General features: G+C 51.6%; 1 protein-coding gene across 1 annotated transcript; it reads left to right on the top strand.

The window, feature by feature from the left end:
* Nucleotides 1-301: 301 nt before the first annotated feature.
* On the top strand, nt 302-13,523 carry LOC134966748 (pannexin-3-like). Its single transcript, XM_063943732.1, has 5 exons — nt 302-556; nt 8,286-8,428; nt 9,943-10,157; nt 12,045-12,709; nt 13,196-13,523. The coding sequence occupies exons 1-5, from the start codon at nt 379-381 to the stop codon at nt 13,219-13,221; spliced, it is 1,227 nt and encodes a 408-aa protein (XP_063799802.1). The 5' UTR covers nt 302-378; the 3' UTR covers nt 13,222-13,523.
* The last annotated feature ends 1,410 nt before the right edge of the window (nt 13,524-14,933 follow it).

Below are 14,933 nucleotides of genomic sequence, written 5' to 3'. Positions count from 1 at the left end.
ACAAGCCGGGGAGGCTCTGCCCTGTAATTGTCCTGTTACTTATACACATCTGTCCGTTCACAGGCCTCAGCCAGAAACATTCCGCATCTTCGTGCCGACATAAACGGCAGTTCTACAGCCCTGTGGTCAGGAAATTACGGAGTGTCAGTAACTGGGGACAGCGGAGTGTATTTTTGCACATCTTCCATTGCATCCCTGTCTTGTAATGAATAAAGGGTTTTATTTTTGGGAATGAAACAGTCCCTGGTATTTAAACTCTCAGGCAGCAGCTGGGAGCTGTTAGTCTGGCCTGGACCTATGAGCTAGCAGAGGAACTGTTTGGGGGGGACCCAGTCTCCCAGCGTTTTTACCCTCTGATCATCATTTTTACCTGGAAACATGTCTATTGCAAACAGGGCAGCGGAGTATATGCTCACAGACGCTTTACTCCCAGACACCCCTCCGAGCAAGACAGGCCTTCGCCTGGAGCTACCTCTGGACCGTATTATTAAGCTGATCTCTGTCGGCCTGCCGCTGCTGCTCGTCTCTCTGTCATTCGCCCGGGAACTTTCTTCTGGTAAGACACCGATCACTTCATACGTTACCCAGGGAGAGATTTATCAAAGCTGGGAGAGAGCTAAACTACTAACCAATCAGCTCCTGTCATTTTCCAAGCACAAGGGTCAATGTAGTAAGCCTGGGAGAGAGATAAAGTATCAGCCAATCAGCTCCGGTCGTGTTACAGGCTGTGGGGGTCTATGGACTAAGCTTTGGAGAGTGATAAAGTGGAGAGAGATAAACTATCAACCAATCAGCTCCTGTCATTTTCAAAGCACTGGAGTCAATGTACTGAGCCTTGGAGAGAGATAAAGTACCAGCCAATCAGCTCCAGTAATGTTACAGTCTGTGGGGTCTGTGTACTAAGTCTGGGAGAGAGATAAAGTACCAGCCAATCTGCTCCTGTCATGTTACAGTCTGTGGGGTCTGTGTACTAAGTCTGGGAGAGAGATAAAGTATTAGCCAATCAGCTCCGGTCATGTTACAGTCTGTGGGGTCTGTGTACTAAGTCTGGGAGAGAGATAAAGTATTAGCCAATCAGCTCCTGTCATGTTACAGTCTGTGTACTAAGTCTGGGAGAGAGATAAAGTATCAGCCAATCAGCTCCTGTCATGTTACAGTCTGTGGGGGTCTGTGTACTAAGTATGGGAGAGAAATAAAGTATCAGCCAATCAGCTCCTGTCATGTTACAGTCTGTGGGGGTCTGTGTACTAAGTCTGGGAGAGTGAAAAAGTGGAGAAAAATAAACAAGCAACCAATCAGCTCCTGTTATTTTCCAAGCACCTTAACATGACTGTTAGGAGCTGATTGGCTATTACTTTATCACTCTCCCCAAAATATCAGCTTTATCTCTCTCTGAACTCTGCGATAAGCAGGCGCTCTATGTAATCTGGTGAGCTGCTTAGGTGAAATGGGATGATTATATGTAAATAATGGGCGCTGGTGTAACTAATGTAAAATACACGTAGAATCCGGTATAGCGTGACGCAGAAAGCAACGCTTATAGCCTTGCTGGTATGGTTAGTTGTACGTGCGGCCACAGCTGGTAAATGCGGTCTCAGCAGTCTCTCCAAGCCTAATATATATCATTATATCATATATAATACATATAAATATCCCCCTGCTATATTACAATCAACGGACAGTTCTGTGTAAGCGCAGCAAAAAAGCGGGGCAGATGTATTAAGCCTGGAGAAGCGATAAACCAGTGATAAGTGCAAGGTGATAACACACCAGCCAATCAGCTCCTAACTGTCATTTTTCAAATCCGTAATGATTGGCTGGTGCGTTATCACCTGGCACTTATCACTGCTATATCCCTTCTCCAGGCTTAGTACATCTGCTCCAGTGAGGGAAGTGTCACATATAATGTGTGTTGTGTTTTCCCCGCGTCCCCCAGGAAACGTTACCAGCAGAAGTTGTACATTGTTTGCATCAGAGTTTTAGGATTATACAAATGAATTATATTGCCTGCATCTGAGGCGTAAAGATGCACTTTAAAGCAAATGCACTTTAGAATCGTTAGAATGGGTGACGTCACATACGGATCAGTACATCACGTACAAATAGTCCAGGGCTGATCTGTCAGAGCAGGTTTGCTGCACTCCTGGAGGCAGGATGTCCGTAGGGGCCATCGCTGGTTTATCCCGGCAGCTCATTACATCCTTCCCAAATCCTAAAAGGGGGTTTGGGGAAACTCCTTCCTGAATCTGGCCCCTGTTCTCTGTGGGGCGCATGCTGGGACCGTTACATATCATACGTAAGAACCGTACCATAGGATGGGAGAATAACCTAAAACATTTTGGGGCAGAATTAACGAGTGACACTCCTGTTATATACTCATTACTAATATGAAAATGACGCTCCAGCCAATCAGCTCCTGTCATTTATCGAACACCGACACCTTTTCTCCCTCTTGGGGGTCCACGACCCTCCTGGAGGGAGAATAGATAGCGTGGCGCCACCCTGCCCGCAGCGTGGAGAGCGCAGCGAGCCCGCAAGGGGCTCATTTGCGCTCGCCCAGCTGTCGGTATGCCGGTGGTCGGGATTCCGGTGCCGGTATGCTGGCCGCCGGGAACCCGGCCACCGGCATACCGTACTACACCCCCTGTAACATGTCAGCTAGGACCCGTTTGGCTGGTATTTTATCTCTCTCCACAGCTTATTAAACCTACCCCAATCTAATGTTAGATTAGGCTATTTATATAGAATTACACAAATATCTGCTGTAGACACACTCAGTGTACAGAATAGGGGATTTTGGGGGACATTTACTAAGCAGTGATAAGAGCGGAGAAGTTTCCCCATCAACCAATCAGCAGCTCTGTATCATTTTATAGTATGCAAATTATAGATGTTACTTCAGTGCTGATTGGTTGCCATGGGCAACTTCTCCACTGGCTCACTTCTCAGCTCTTATCACTGCTTAGTAAATGTCCCCCAAAATGTTATACTCTCTGGGCAGATGTTACTCAGTATAATCACTTCCATAGGGGATGCGGAAAACAGTTATGTACGCCGCGCCCAGCTGCGCTCCTGACACTGGTGTCGGCACCCTGTGGGGCCGGCTCTCCACATATAAACATGTTATGTGTCTCTGTTGCTGTATAGAACCCAGATGGTGCACATACATCACGCTTAGTGGGCACTGAGGTTATTACTGCTACCGCTGTTCTGCAATCCTACTGTCCCACAGAGAATAATGTACAGGGGCTCGTTCTCCTAATGCCACAGAAAGGGGGGTCTGTATACCCAGGAGGGGGGTCTGTATACCCAGGAGGAGGGTCTGTACACCCAGGAGGGGGGTCTGTACAGCCAGGAGGGGGGTCTGTATACCCAGGAGGGGGGTCTGTACAGCCAGGAGGGGGGTCTGTACAGCCAGGAGGAGGGTCTGTACAGCCAGGAGGGGGGTCTGTACAGCCAGGAGGGGGGTCTGTACAGCCAGGAGGAGGGTCTGTACAGCCAGGAGGGGGGTCTGTACACCCAGGAGGGGGGTCTGTACAGCCAGGAGGAGGGTCTGTACAGCCAGGAGGGGGGTCTGTACACCTAGGAGGGGGGTCTGTATACCCAGGAGGGGGGTCTGTACAGCCAGGAGGGGGGTCTGTACAGCCAGGAGGGGGGTCTGTATACCCAGGAGGAGGGTCTGTACACCCAGGAGGGGGGTCTGTATACCCAGGAGGGGGGTCTGTATACCCAGGAGGGGGGTCTGTACAGCCAGGAGGGGGGTCTGTACAGCCAGGAGGGGGGTCTATACACCCAGGAGGAGGTTCTGTACACCCAGGAGGGGGGGTCTGTACACCCAGGAGGAGGGTCTGTACACCCAGGAGGGGGGTCTGTACACCCAGGAGGGGGGGAGGGGGTCTGTACACCCAGGAGGGGAAGGGGGTATGTACACCCAGGAGGAGGGTCTATACACCCAGGAGGGGGGTCTGTACAACCAGGAGGGGGGTCTGTACACCCAGGAGGGGGGTCTGTACACCCAGGAGGGGGGGGGGTATGTACACCCAGGAGGAGGGTCTATACACCCAGGAGGGGGGTCTGTACACCCAGGAGGGGGGGGGGTCTGTACACCCAGGAGGGGGGTCTGTACACCCAGGAGGGGGGGGGGTCTGTACACCCAGGAGGGGGGGGTCTGTACACCCAGGAGGGGGGTCTATACACCCAGGAGGGGGGTCTGTACACCCAGGAGGGGGGTCTGTACAGCCAGGAGGGGGGTCTGTATACCCAGGAGGGTCTGTACACCCAGGAGGGTCTGTACACCCAGGAGGGGGGTCTGTATACCCAGGAGGGGGGTCTGTATACCCAGGAGGGGGGGTCTGTATACCCAGGAGGAGGGTCTGTACACCCAGGAGGAGGGTCTGTATACCCAGGAGGGGGGTCTGTATACCCAGAAGGGGGGGCGGGTATGTACACCCAGGAGGAGGGTCTATACACCCAGGAGGGGGGTCTGTACACCCAGAAGGGGGGGGGTCTGTACACCCAGGAGGGTCTATACACCCAGGAGGGGGGTCTGTACACCCAGGAGGGGGGGGGGGGGGTCTGTACACCCAGAAGGAGGGTCTATACACCCAGGAGGGGGGTCTGTACACCCAGGAGGGGGGGGGGGGTCTGTACACCCAGGAGGGGGGTCTGTACACCCAGGAGGGGGGTCTGTACAGCCAGGAGGGGGGTCTGTACAGCCAGGAGGGGGGTCTATACACCCAGGAGGAGGTTCTGTACACCCAGGAGGGGGGGTCTGTACACCCAGGAGGAGGGTCTGTACACCCAGGAGGGGGGTCTGTACACCCAGGAGGGGGGGAGGGGGTCTGTACACCCAGGAGGGGAAGGGGGTATGTACACCCAGGAGGAGGGTCTATACACCCAGGAGGGGGGTCTGTACACCCAGGAGGGGGGTCTGTACACCCAGGAGGGGGGGGGGTCTGTACACCCAGGAGGGGGGGGGGGTCTGTACACCCAGGAGGGGGGGGGGGTCTGTACACCCAGGAGGGGGGTCTATACACCCAGGAGGGGGGTCTGTACACCCAGGAGGAGGGTCTGTACACCCAGGAGGGGGGTCTGTACACCCAGGAGGGGGGTCTGTACAGCCAGGAGGGGGGTCTGTACAGCCAGGAGGGGGGTCTGTACACCCAGGAGGAGGGTCTGTACACCCAGGAGGGGGGTCTGTATACCCAGGAGGGGGGTCTGTATACCCAGGAGGAGGGTCTGTACACCCAGGAGGGGGGTCTGTACAGCCAGGAGGGGGGTCTGTACAGCCAGGAGGGGGGTCTGTACAGCCAGGAGGGGGGTCTATACACCCAGGAGGAGGGTCTGTACACCCAGGAGGGGGGGTCTGTACACCCAGGAGGAGGGTCTATACACCCAGGAGGAGGGTCTGTACACCCAGGAGGAGAGTCTATACACCCAGGAGGGGGGTCTGTACACCCAGGAGGAGGGTCTATACACCCAGGAGGGGGGTCTATACACCCAGGAGGGTCTGTACACCCAGGAGGAGGGTCTATACACCCAGGAGGGGGGTCTGTACACCCAGGAGGGGGGGGTCTGTACACCCAGGAGGGGGGGGATGTACACCCAGGAGGAGGGTCTATACACCCAGGAGGGGGGTATGTACACCCAGGAGGAGGGTCTATACACCCAGGAGGGGGGTCTGTACACCCAGGAGGGGGGGGGGGGGACTGTACACCCAGGAGGGGGGGGGGGTATGTACACCCAGGAGGGGGGTCTATACACCCAGGAGGGGGGTCTGTACACCCAGGAGGGGGGTCTGTACACCCAGGAGGGGGGTCTGTACACCCAGGAGGGGGGTCTGTACACCTAGGAGGGGGAGTCTGTACACCCAGGAGGGGGGTCTGTACACCCAGGAGGGGGGGGGGGTCTGTACACCCAGGAGGGGGGTCTATACACCCAGGAGTGGGGTCTGTACACCCAGGAGGAGGGTCTATACACCCAGGAGGGGGGTCTGTACACCCAGGAGGGGGGTCTGTACACCCAGGAGGGGGGTCTGTACACCCAGGAGGAGGGTCTATACACCCAGGAGGGGGGTCTGTACACCCAGGAGGGGGGTCTGTACACCCAGGAGGGGGGTCTGTACACCCAGGAGGAGGGTCTATACACCCAGGAGGGGGGTCTGTACACCCAGGAGGGGGGGGGGGGGGTCTGTACACCCAGGAGGGGGGGGGGTATGTACACCCAGGAGGTGGGTCTATACACCCAGGAGGGGGGTCTGTACACCCAGGAGGAGGGTCTATACACCCAGGAGGGGGGATCTATACACCCAGGAGGGGGGATCTATACACCCAGGAGGGGGGTCTGTACACCCAGGAGGGGGGTCTGTACACCCAGGAGGGGGGTCTGTACACCCAGGAGGAGGGTCTATACACCCAGGAGGAGGGTCTATACACCCAGGAGGGGGTCTATACACCCAGGAGGGGGATCTCAATGTTTCAGGATGTATGCATTTGTCCATGGCCATAGTGCCGACACGGCAATGCAGACAGCGGAATTACAAACACGGCATGCCGACACGGCACTAATGTGATTTACAGCATTGAGCTGTGTCGGCATTAGAAATTAAACACAACACGGCATACTGATGTCCAATGTTTCACCAGCGAAAACACCCCATTCACGAACACACCCGCTACTACCATAAACCACAGTAAACCGGCTGCCGAGAAGTGTGTGGGGTCATATCCCAGCAGTACCTACACACTGGTGGCTATACCCAAGCTCAGCCATGTCTATTCTGGTACTTCTAGTTCCACAGCCTAACCTTTGTTATAAGCCACAGACAGGAATAAATACATCAGGGTTACTGTGCTCAGGGGTCACGCCCATGTGGGATGCATCACTACTTCCTACAGGCCATGTGTCATACCGTCTATTCCCGCTGTATGGGCCCCATTCCCCAGTGCACCCCATTCCCCAGTGATACCTCATACCCTGGTGCACCCCATCCACCAGTGACACCCCATACCACAGTGCTCCCCATCCACCAGTGATATCCCATACCACAGTGCATTCCATCCACCAGTGATACCCCATACCCTGGTGCACCCCATCCACCAGTGATATCCTATACCACAGTGCATTCCATCCACCAGTGATACCCCATACCCTGGTGCACCCCATCCACCAGTGATAGCCCATACCACAGTGTACCCCATCCACCAGTGATACCCCATACCACAGTGTACCCCATCCACCAGTGATACCCCATACCACAGTGTACCCCATCCACCAGTGATAGCCCATACCACAGTGTACCCCATCCACCAGTGATACCCCATACCACAGTGCACCCCATCCACCAGTGATACCCCATACCCTGGTGCACCCCATACCACAGTGATACCCCATCCACCAGTGATACCCCATACCACAGTGCACCCCATCCACCAGTGATACCCCATACCACAGTGCACCCCATCCACCAGTGATACCCCATACCCTGGTGCACCCCATACCACAGTGATACCCCATCCACCAGTGATACCCCATACCACAGTGCACCCCATCCACCAGTGATACCCCATACCACAGTGTACCCCATCCACCAGTGATACCCCATACCCTGGTGCACCCCATACCACAGTGTACCCCATCCACCAGTGATACCCCATACCACAGTGTACCCCATACCCTGGTGCACCCCATCCACCAGTGATACCCCATACCACAGTGATACCCCATACCACAGTGATACCCCATACCCTGGTGCACCCCATCCACCAGTGATACCCCATACCCTGGTGCACCCCATCCACCAGTGATACCCCATACCACAGTGTACCCCATCCACCAGTGATACCCCATACCCTGGTGCACCCCATCCACCAGTGATACCCCATACCCTGGTGCACCCCATCCACCAGTGATACCCCATACCCTGGTGCACCCCATCCACCAGTGATACCCCATACCACAGTGTACCCCATCCACCAGTGATACCCCATACCACAGTGTACCCCATCCACCAGTGATACCCCATACCCTGGTGCACCCCATCCACTAGTGACACCCCATACCACAGTGCTCCCCATCCACCAGTAACACCCCATACCACAGTGCTCCCCATCCACCAGTGACACCCCATACCACAGTGCACCCCATCCACCAATGATACCCCATACCCTGGAGCACCCCATCCACCAGTGACACCCCATACCACAGTACACCCCCTCCCCCAGTGACAACCAATCAGAGCACAGAGAGCCTGCAGCCCCACCTGTGACGTGTTCTCTCTATTTCAGGGTCACAAATCCTCTGCTTCCCTCCAAATAATTTTACAGAGAAACAAGTCCAGTATGTAGACAAGCACTGCTGGCAGTCCCTCACCCACCACGACTTCTCCTCTGCCAGCAACCCGTACGTCAGGTCGCTATGGATACATAAGGTGAGAACTGCATCAATAAACATTTATTGTCTTTGCCCCCGCCCAAGCTGCATCACCAGGGAATATAGAGGTCAATCATCTACAGATATAGGAAGTCACACCTCCTGACCTGGGGGCGGTGGTGGGGTATGGAGAGCGGCGCTGGGGGAGGAGCAGCTGTTGAGAGAACAAGCAATAACTTACATAGAGATTAATAGTATGCTGGTGCTGTTATAGTGTGGTGTGGGTTATAGTACCTGTCATTTAAGTACCTCTGATTTATTTTTATTGTCTTACGGGGTACCAGAGCAAACAATTTTGGTCAGCAGACCACACATGCACAGTAGCGCTGCGGAGGCACAAAACAGAAGTGAAATGACCCCTAATATGATCACTTTGTTTCTTACACATCACAGGGATGAGCTCCTTTAGGAGTACCTGCATGTGTTATATAATACATTCATGTGAAGTTTATACCCCCTGTGAAGGCTTCTGGCGTGTCTGCAATCTTTGCTTGTAACTTCCTATTGTAAGTTATTTTAGTCCAGGGAGAGGCAGAGGGTGACAGGGGGATGCAGGATGCAGAGGGTGACAGGGAGATGCAGGGAGTGACAGGGGGATACAGGATGCAGAGGGTGACAGGGGGATGCAGGATGCAGAGGGTGACAGGGGGATGCAGGATGCAGAGGGTGACAGGGGGATGCAGAGAGTGACGGGAAGAGGCATTGAATGACAGGGGGAGGCAGAGAGTGACAGGTGGATACAAGATGCACAGAGTGACGGGAAGAGGCAATGAATGACAGGGGGGGAGGCAGAGAGTGGCAGGAGGATACAGGATGCAGAAGCCGACAGGGGGATACAGGATGCAGAGGGTGCCAGGAAGAGGCATTGAATGACAGGGGGGAGGCAGAGAGTGACAGGGGGATACAGGATGCAGAGGGTGACAGGGGGATGCAGAGAGTGACGGGAAGAGGCATTGAATGACAGGGGGAGGCATAGAGTGACAGGGGGATACAGAATGCAGAGGGTGACAGGGAGAGGCAGTGAATGACAGTGGAGAGGTACTGGATGACAGGGCAGGCAGAGGATGATAAGGAAAGGATGGGTGACAGGGAGAGTCAGTGGATGACAGGGGGAAACAGATAGTGACAGGGGGAGGCAGTCAGAGACAGAGGGCGGATGATAAGGGGAGGCACTGGGTGACAAGGGAGGCAGAGGGTGATCGGGAGAGGATGACAAGGAGAGGCGCTGGGTGAGGGAGATGTAGAGGGGGGCAGGTGACGGGAGACAGTGAGTGTTTAAATGATGTGTGCCACCTGTCCCATTTTATATTTAATTAATGCGTGCTTGAATTAATTTATTCCACATGCCCCCTTACATGTTTACGTTGTTGCACCTGCCGCCCCTTACATATTTAATTACATTGTGCCACCTGCCCACCCCTTCTATATTTTAACATTTAAGTTGTGCCCCGTCCCCCCTTACATATTTAATTTGTGCCCCGTCTTCCCTTCTATATTATCTTATTCCTCCAGGTGTTTCCCTTTACATTGACGATTGTGGCTATTGCGATGTATATTCCGGTCGCTCTCTGGAAATATATTTCCAAGTCCGCACTTTACCCAGATCTGCTCTTTATTATTGATGAACTGGACAAGTCTTACAACCGGTCAATCAAACTGGTGCAACACTTACTGAAGACTCACCGGACCTGCCCGGACCCGCAGCTGTTCTGGGAGGAGCTGAAAAGGTGCCGAGCATTGCTCTTGCTATAATAATCTGTGCCACTAGACCTGTATTTATACATTCATTACACCAGGTACCCACCATAATAAGGGCTCATCCCCACCAGCGCTGTAACGTGATGTGCACGAGCTTGGAAATGGGTTTACATTTAAAACACCTGTATTGTTAGTCACATGTGTTGTAGAATAAATATAAATAAAAATTTAGGGCGCTATTTACGAAGCGGCGGCTTATCTTCCTGGCGGCTTGAAGATGAAAAGTAAAAATGGCATCTGCAGGTAGAGTAAAGTGCGCCAGGCTTTAAATCAACTGCGAGTGCCGATTTACATTTTCACCCCAACCCGCCAATAAGCGTCAGCTTACATAAGCCGGCGTTTCGTAAATAAATCACGCAGAGCATAAATTTCATTGTGGAGAACAAGCCATGAGAATAATCATACAGCAACTTTTCACACACACATGCAGAGGCCCCACCTGCGGAGACATACAGATTGGCAAGGGAAGTGCTCAGTCTTCTATGAGGAGCTGCGCAAAGGGCGGAGCCACACCTTGCACATACAATCATTTCCACATTGCTGAATTTGGGGCCACAGGACGTAACGTAACTGTCCCCCAGCACCTACGCCAGTCTACTCTGTAAGGCTCTGTCAGTAATAACCTCATATTGGGTGCGATTCAGAGGTGGGCGCAGATCAGGTGCGGCCCCGATTTCTCACGGATTCTCAAGTGCAAAAATATGCAAATGTGAGTATAAACATTCCTCGGGTACTAGGGTGCGTCGGACTCCGCAAGCCCTGCAACGTCCACTTTGCACCATCGGACGCGACAAACTTTTTGAGCTGTCCCTGCCTGACAGAGTCTCCTATGTAACTTTAAGATATGGCCGCTGTGGCGCTGCAAACGAGATCCCAGCCGCATGCTGAGACACGCCCATGGCGCCTTCTCTTTCTGCAAAGACTTTAGGTCACTTCCCAGTCTACACCCTAATTGTCCCACAGATCGCAGAAGCAGTCTCAGAAAATAGCGATGTCATACACAAGTGTTTACGCCACTGCACTTTTTCGCTGGTGCACAATACGGATTTCTTCTGTGCTGCGTATACGCAGTTTGCCGGTCATCGCTCCTAACGCGCGATCTCTCAACTGCATCCACCACTGAATCAGGGAACATTAAAAGAGGCTAGATCAGAGGTTCTTCAACGCGGTCCTCAAGGCAAACCAATGGTCCAGATGTTGGCTCAGATCCAAGGCTCAGTACAGATGGTTAAATCAAATTGACTGTGGCCAAGCATGGATATACTTAAAACCTAGACCGTTGGGGTGGCTTGAGGACTACGTTTGAGAACCTCTGGGTTAGATGAAAAATTTGTAGAAAACTCCTAGGACCCAGGACAGACATAACATAACAAAGTGTTTCCCAACTCTAGTCCTCAGGGACCCCTAACAGTCCATATTATACAGATCTCCCCAGTATCACGGGTGAGATAATCAGCACCACCTGCAGGTCTTTTAAAATGTGTCAGCCAGTAATGGGAACACCTGTGCACCAACTAGGAGATCTGGAAAACATGCACTGTTAGGGGTCCCTGAGGACTGGAGTTGGGGAACACTGACATGACGGATAAAGCAGAGCCGGATCATCTATCAGGTTCCCTGGGGCCCAACAAGCACTGAGGGGCCCCGATTATTTTATCACGTTCTTATTTGGGCTCTTTTGACTATCAGGTGTGAAGGCTCCAAACCTATGGTGCCTAAGGCAGAGGCACCAAGTGATGGCATATCTAATTGCACAGATATTATACCCAGAACATTATATTGCATATAGGGTGTATTCTGGCATGAGTGTTGGGTTTATTTGGAATAATGGGCACTAAATCGGGGCTGTTTTTCAGTGCTCGCCACGTGCGCTACTTTGAGTTCCCCCTGTTGGAGAAGTACCTGACCTGCAAGCAGCACTCACATTACATCGCACTGACTTACGTCATGAGGAACATCCTCCTCCTCATCCTCATTGTCTTCACCTGTTTCTACCTGGGATTCTTTCACCTCAACATCTTCCACCAAGAGGAGTTCAACTGCCACGTAACGCCCGACTTCCACTCGTCCGCAGCCACGTTCGTCAAGTGCAAATTAATATCATTATCTATATTCCAAATCATTAGCGTGGTGAATGCGGTCATCTACGTTCTCTTGGTGCCCGTCATCCTTTATAACATAAGCAAGCTCTTCCACTGGGACAAGCAGTTCTTAAATGTCTACGAGATGCTTCCGGCTTTTGACCTCCTGAGTAAGAAGATGCTCGGCTGCCCCATCAACGACTTAAACATTATTATTATGTTCCTTCGGGCCAATATCTCCCAGCTGAAGTCCTTCAGCCGGCTCAGCGTTCTCTGTACGCTCAAAGACAAGACCAAGAACAAGGAGAATATCGACACAGTTGTGGACTTTATGACTCTGCTGGTGGGGATGGACGAAGATATCGAAACGCTCAACAATGCAGGGTGCGACGGGAACGGAGTGACTGGGCACCAGCCAACGGCGAAAGCAGAGATCTATGGTAAGGCTTGTCTTCTGTTGTGGGACTGGTCAACGCTACAACGCACTGCCTTCTGGGACATGGACCAGTGGTGGCACCATGGTCGCTCTGATGGGTCCATATTAATGGTTTCAGGGCCAGTAAGACACAGGGCTGAGAGCACAATACTTGGATTCAGGTGATTTATTTGTATTTAATTCATGATTGCGACCTATTATTACTCACCTAATATTGCACCAAAACCTGTTTACTAACCCAAGGTATTAGCCTCATTTGTGAGCTAGGAGCGCTCTTCGGCTTGGAAGGCGCTGTCCAGCATGCGACGGGGAAAACTTTTCCTCCTTCTCTGGAGCCACCCAAGGCTTCAATTTAGCCTGTAAGAACTCTGCGCTATCCTCGCTGTAGAGCGTTGAGAATCGCAGATGCGTGCCGCAATCCTGCTACCCTGCCGTAATTACATTGTGTTTATTGGTGAATAACGCATGTATACATTTATATCTTTTACAGAAATGGAAAGAAAAGACCAAAAATAGAAGAAAGCCGAACCTGGGAGAAGGTTTTCCGATTATCTTTCACTTCTGTCCTTTTATTTAATTTTCTTACTTAAATTAAAATGTGTTTAATCATCGGAATTTAGTAACGATCGGTGACACGGTTTAATTTTATAGATACGAATGTTAATGTATATTATGGACATTTATTAATTAAAAAAGAAAAATGTACAGACTTCTCCTAGCTTCCTGACCGGGCCACTTCTATAAATTACACTGGCCATTCCTTAATTAATTATTGACTGTTTAATTATGGTGTATGAAAAACAGAAACAATACAAAAAACAACAACAAAATAACCATGAATAAAATACGGCTAAAGAAGTAATAAATAAAAGAAATCCAACAGAGGAGAATCAGAAGCCACTAAGTAGTGTTGTGAACATACGGTGTTACATAATGAGTGTTACTGTATATTATTATCCGTTATTTATATGGCGCCACAAGGGGTCCGCAGCGCCCATTACACAGTACATAATCAAATGAGCAGACAAGATTACGGCACTTACAGTACAAGACAGTATAGGACAGGTATAGAAAACCCGGGGTCAGGTGACATCAAAGGGGGTATGGAGTATAAGATACTGTAAGTAAGAGAAGGAAAGGCACATGAGGAAAGAAGTCCCTGCTCTTATGAGCTTACAATCTAAAAGGTGAGGGGCTAATAGACCGGAGTGACACAGGAGGGGTAGACAGTGAGCATAGACAAGAGGGTTAGGAGGAGAGTTGGCTGGGTTTGGTGAAGAAGTGGGTCTTGAGAGCCCATTTGAAGTTTTGTAGAGAGGGGGAGAGTCTGAGGGGGAGAGGTAGGGAATTCCAGAGAGAGGGAGCAGCACGTGAGAGGTAGGTAGGAATGGGAGGAGGTAATCCGTTGGCAGGAGAGACGACGTGCATTAGCAGAGCAAAGAGGACGGGTGGGAATGTAAAGAGAGATAAGGTCAGAGATGTAGATGGGAGAGGAATGGGTGAGGGCTTTGTATGTATCATCAGTCCCGGGACTTACATACAGTAGGTCCTGGGACACCAAGTGGCTTCTAACATCCTTTTATCTTACAGCAGGGGAACAATATTCCTTATATTACATTACACCAAGTGACTTGTCTGAGATGATTCCCAAATCCGGATGTGTGTTACCATCAGTCACCGTCTTACTGTACACAGTGATTCAGACTCAGTTAGACACTAGGGGGGAAACGTCAAAATACTGGCGAATCTGATGTTTTAAAGTGGCAAGCAATTACAAGGCATAACTAGGTTGGTTTTGCCTTTGAAATTAATCCCACTTTAAAAACACTGGACAGACTCGCTGATGCCTGCAAGTTTCAGGCTATTATATCCCCCCCCAGGTGTGTTAATACTCAGGGAGATATTACTCTAGGGAAACCTCGCTCATCAATGCTTGCAAATAGAAGAAATTGTTTTGCCTACCGTAATAACCAGGACAGAGGACCATGGTGGCTAATCAAAGATGACCTCATCATGTGACACTGTCACATGATGTCACTGTCATGTGACATCACTACTCTCCAAATAGAACAGGCCTGGTCATCCTGTGGCTCTCCAGCTGTTGTGAAACTACAAGTCCCAACATGCTCTGCCATAGTTTTGCTATTAAGGAATGCTAAATCTGTGGCAGGGCATGCTGGGATGTGTAGTTTCACAACAGCTGGAGAGCCACAGGTTGGCCAGGCCTG

The sequence above is a fragment of the Pseudophryne corroboree genome, chromosome 10, assembly GCF_028390025.1.
Source record: "Pseudophryne corroboree isolate aPseCor3 chromosome 10, aPseCor3.hap2, whole genome shotgun sequence".
NCBI classification, from domain to species: Eukaryota; Metazoa; Chordata; class Amphibia; order Anura; family Myobatrachidae; genus Pseudophryne; species Pseudophryne corroboree.
The sequence above is the reverse complement of the archived record's forward strand: the minus strand, read 5'-3'. Positions and strand labels throughout refer to the sequence as shown.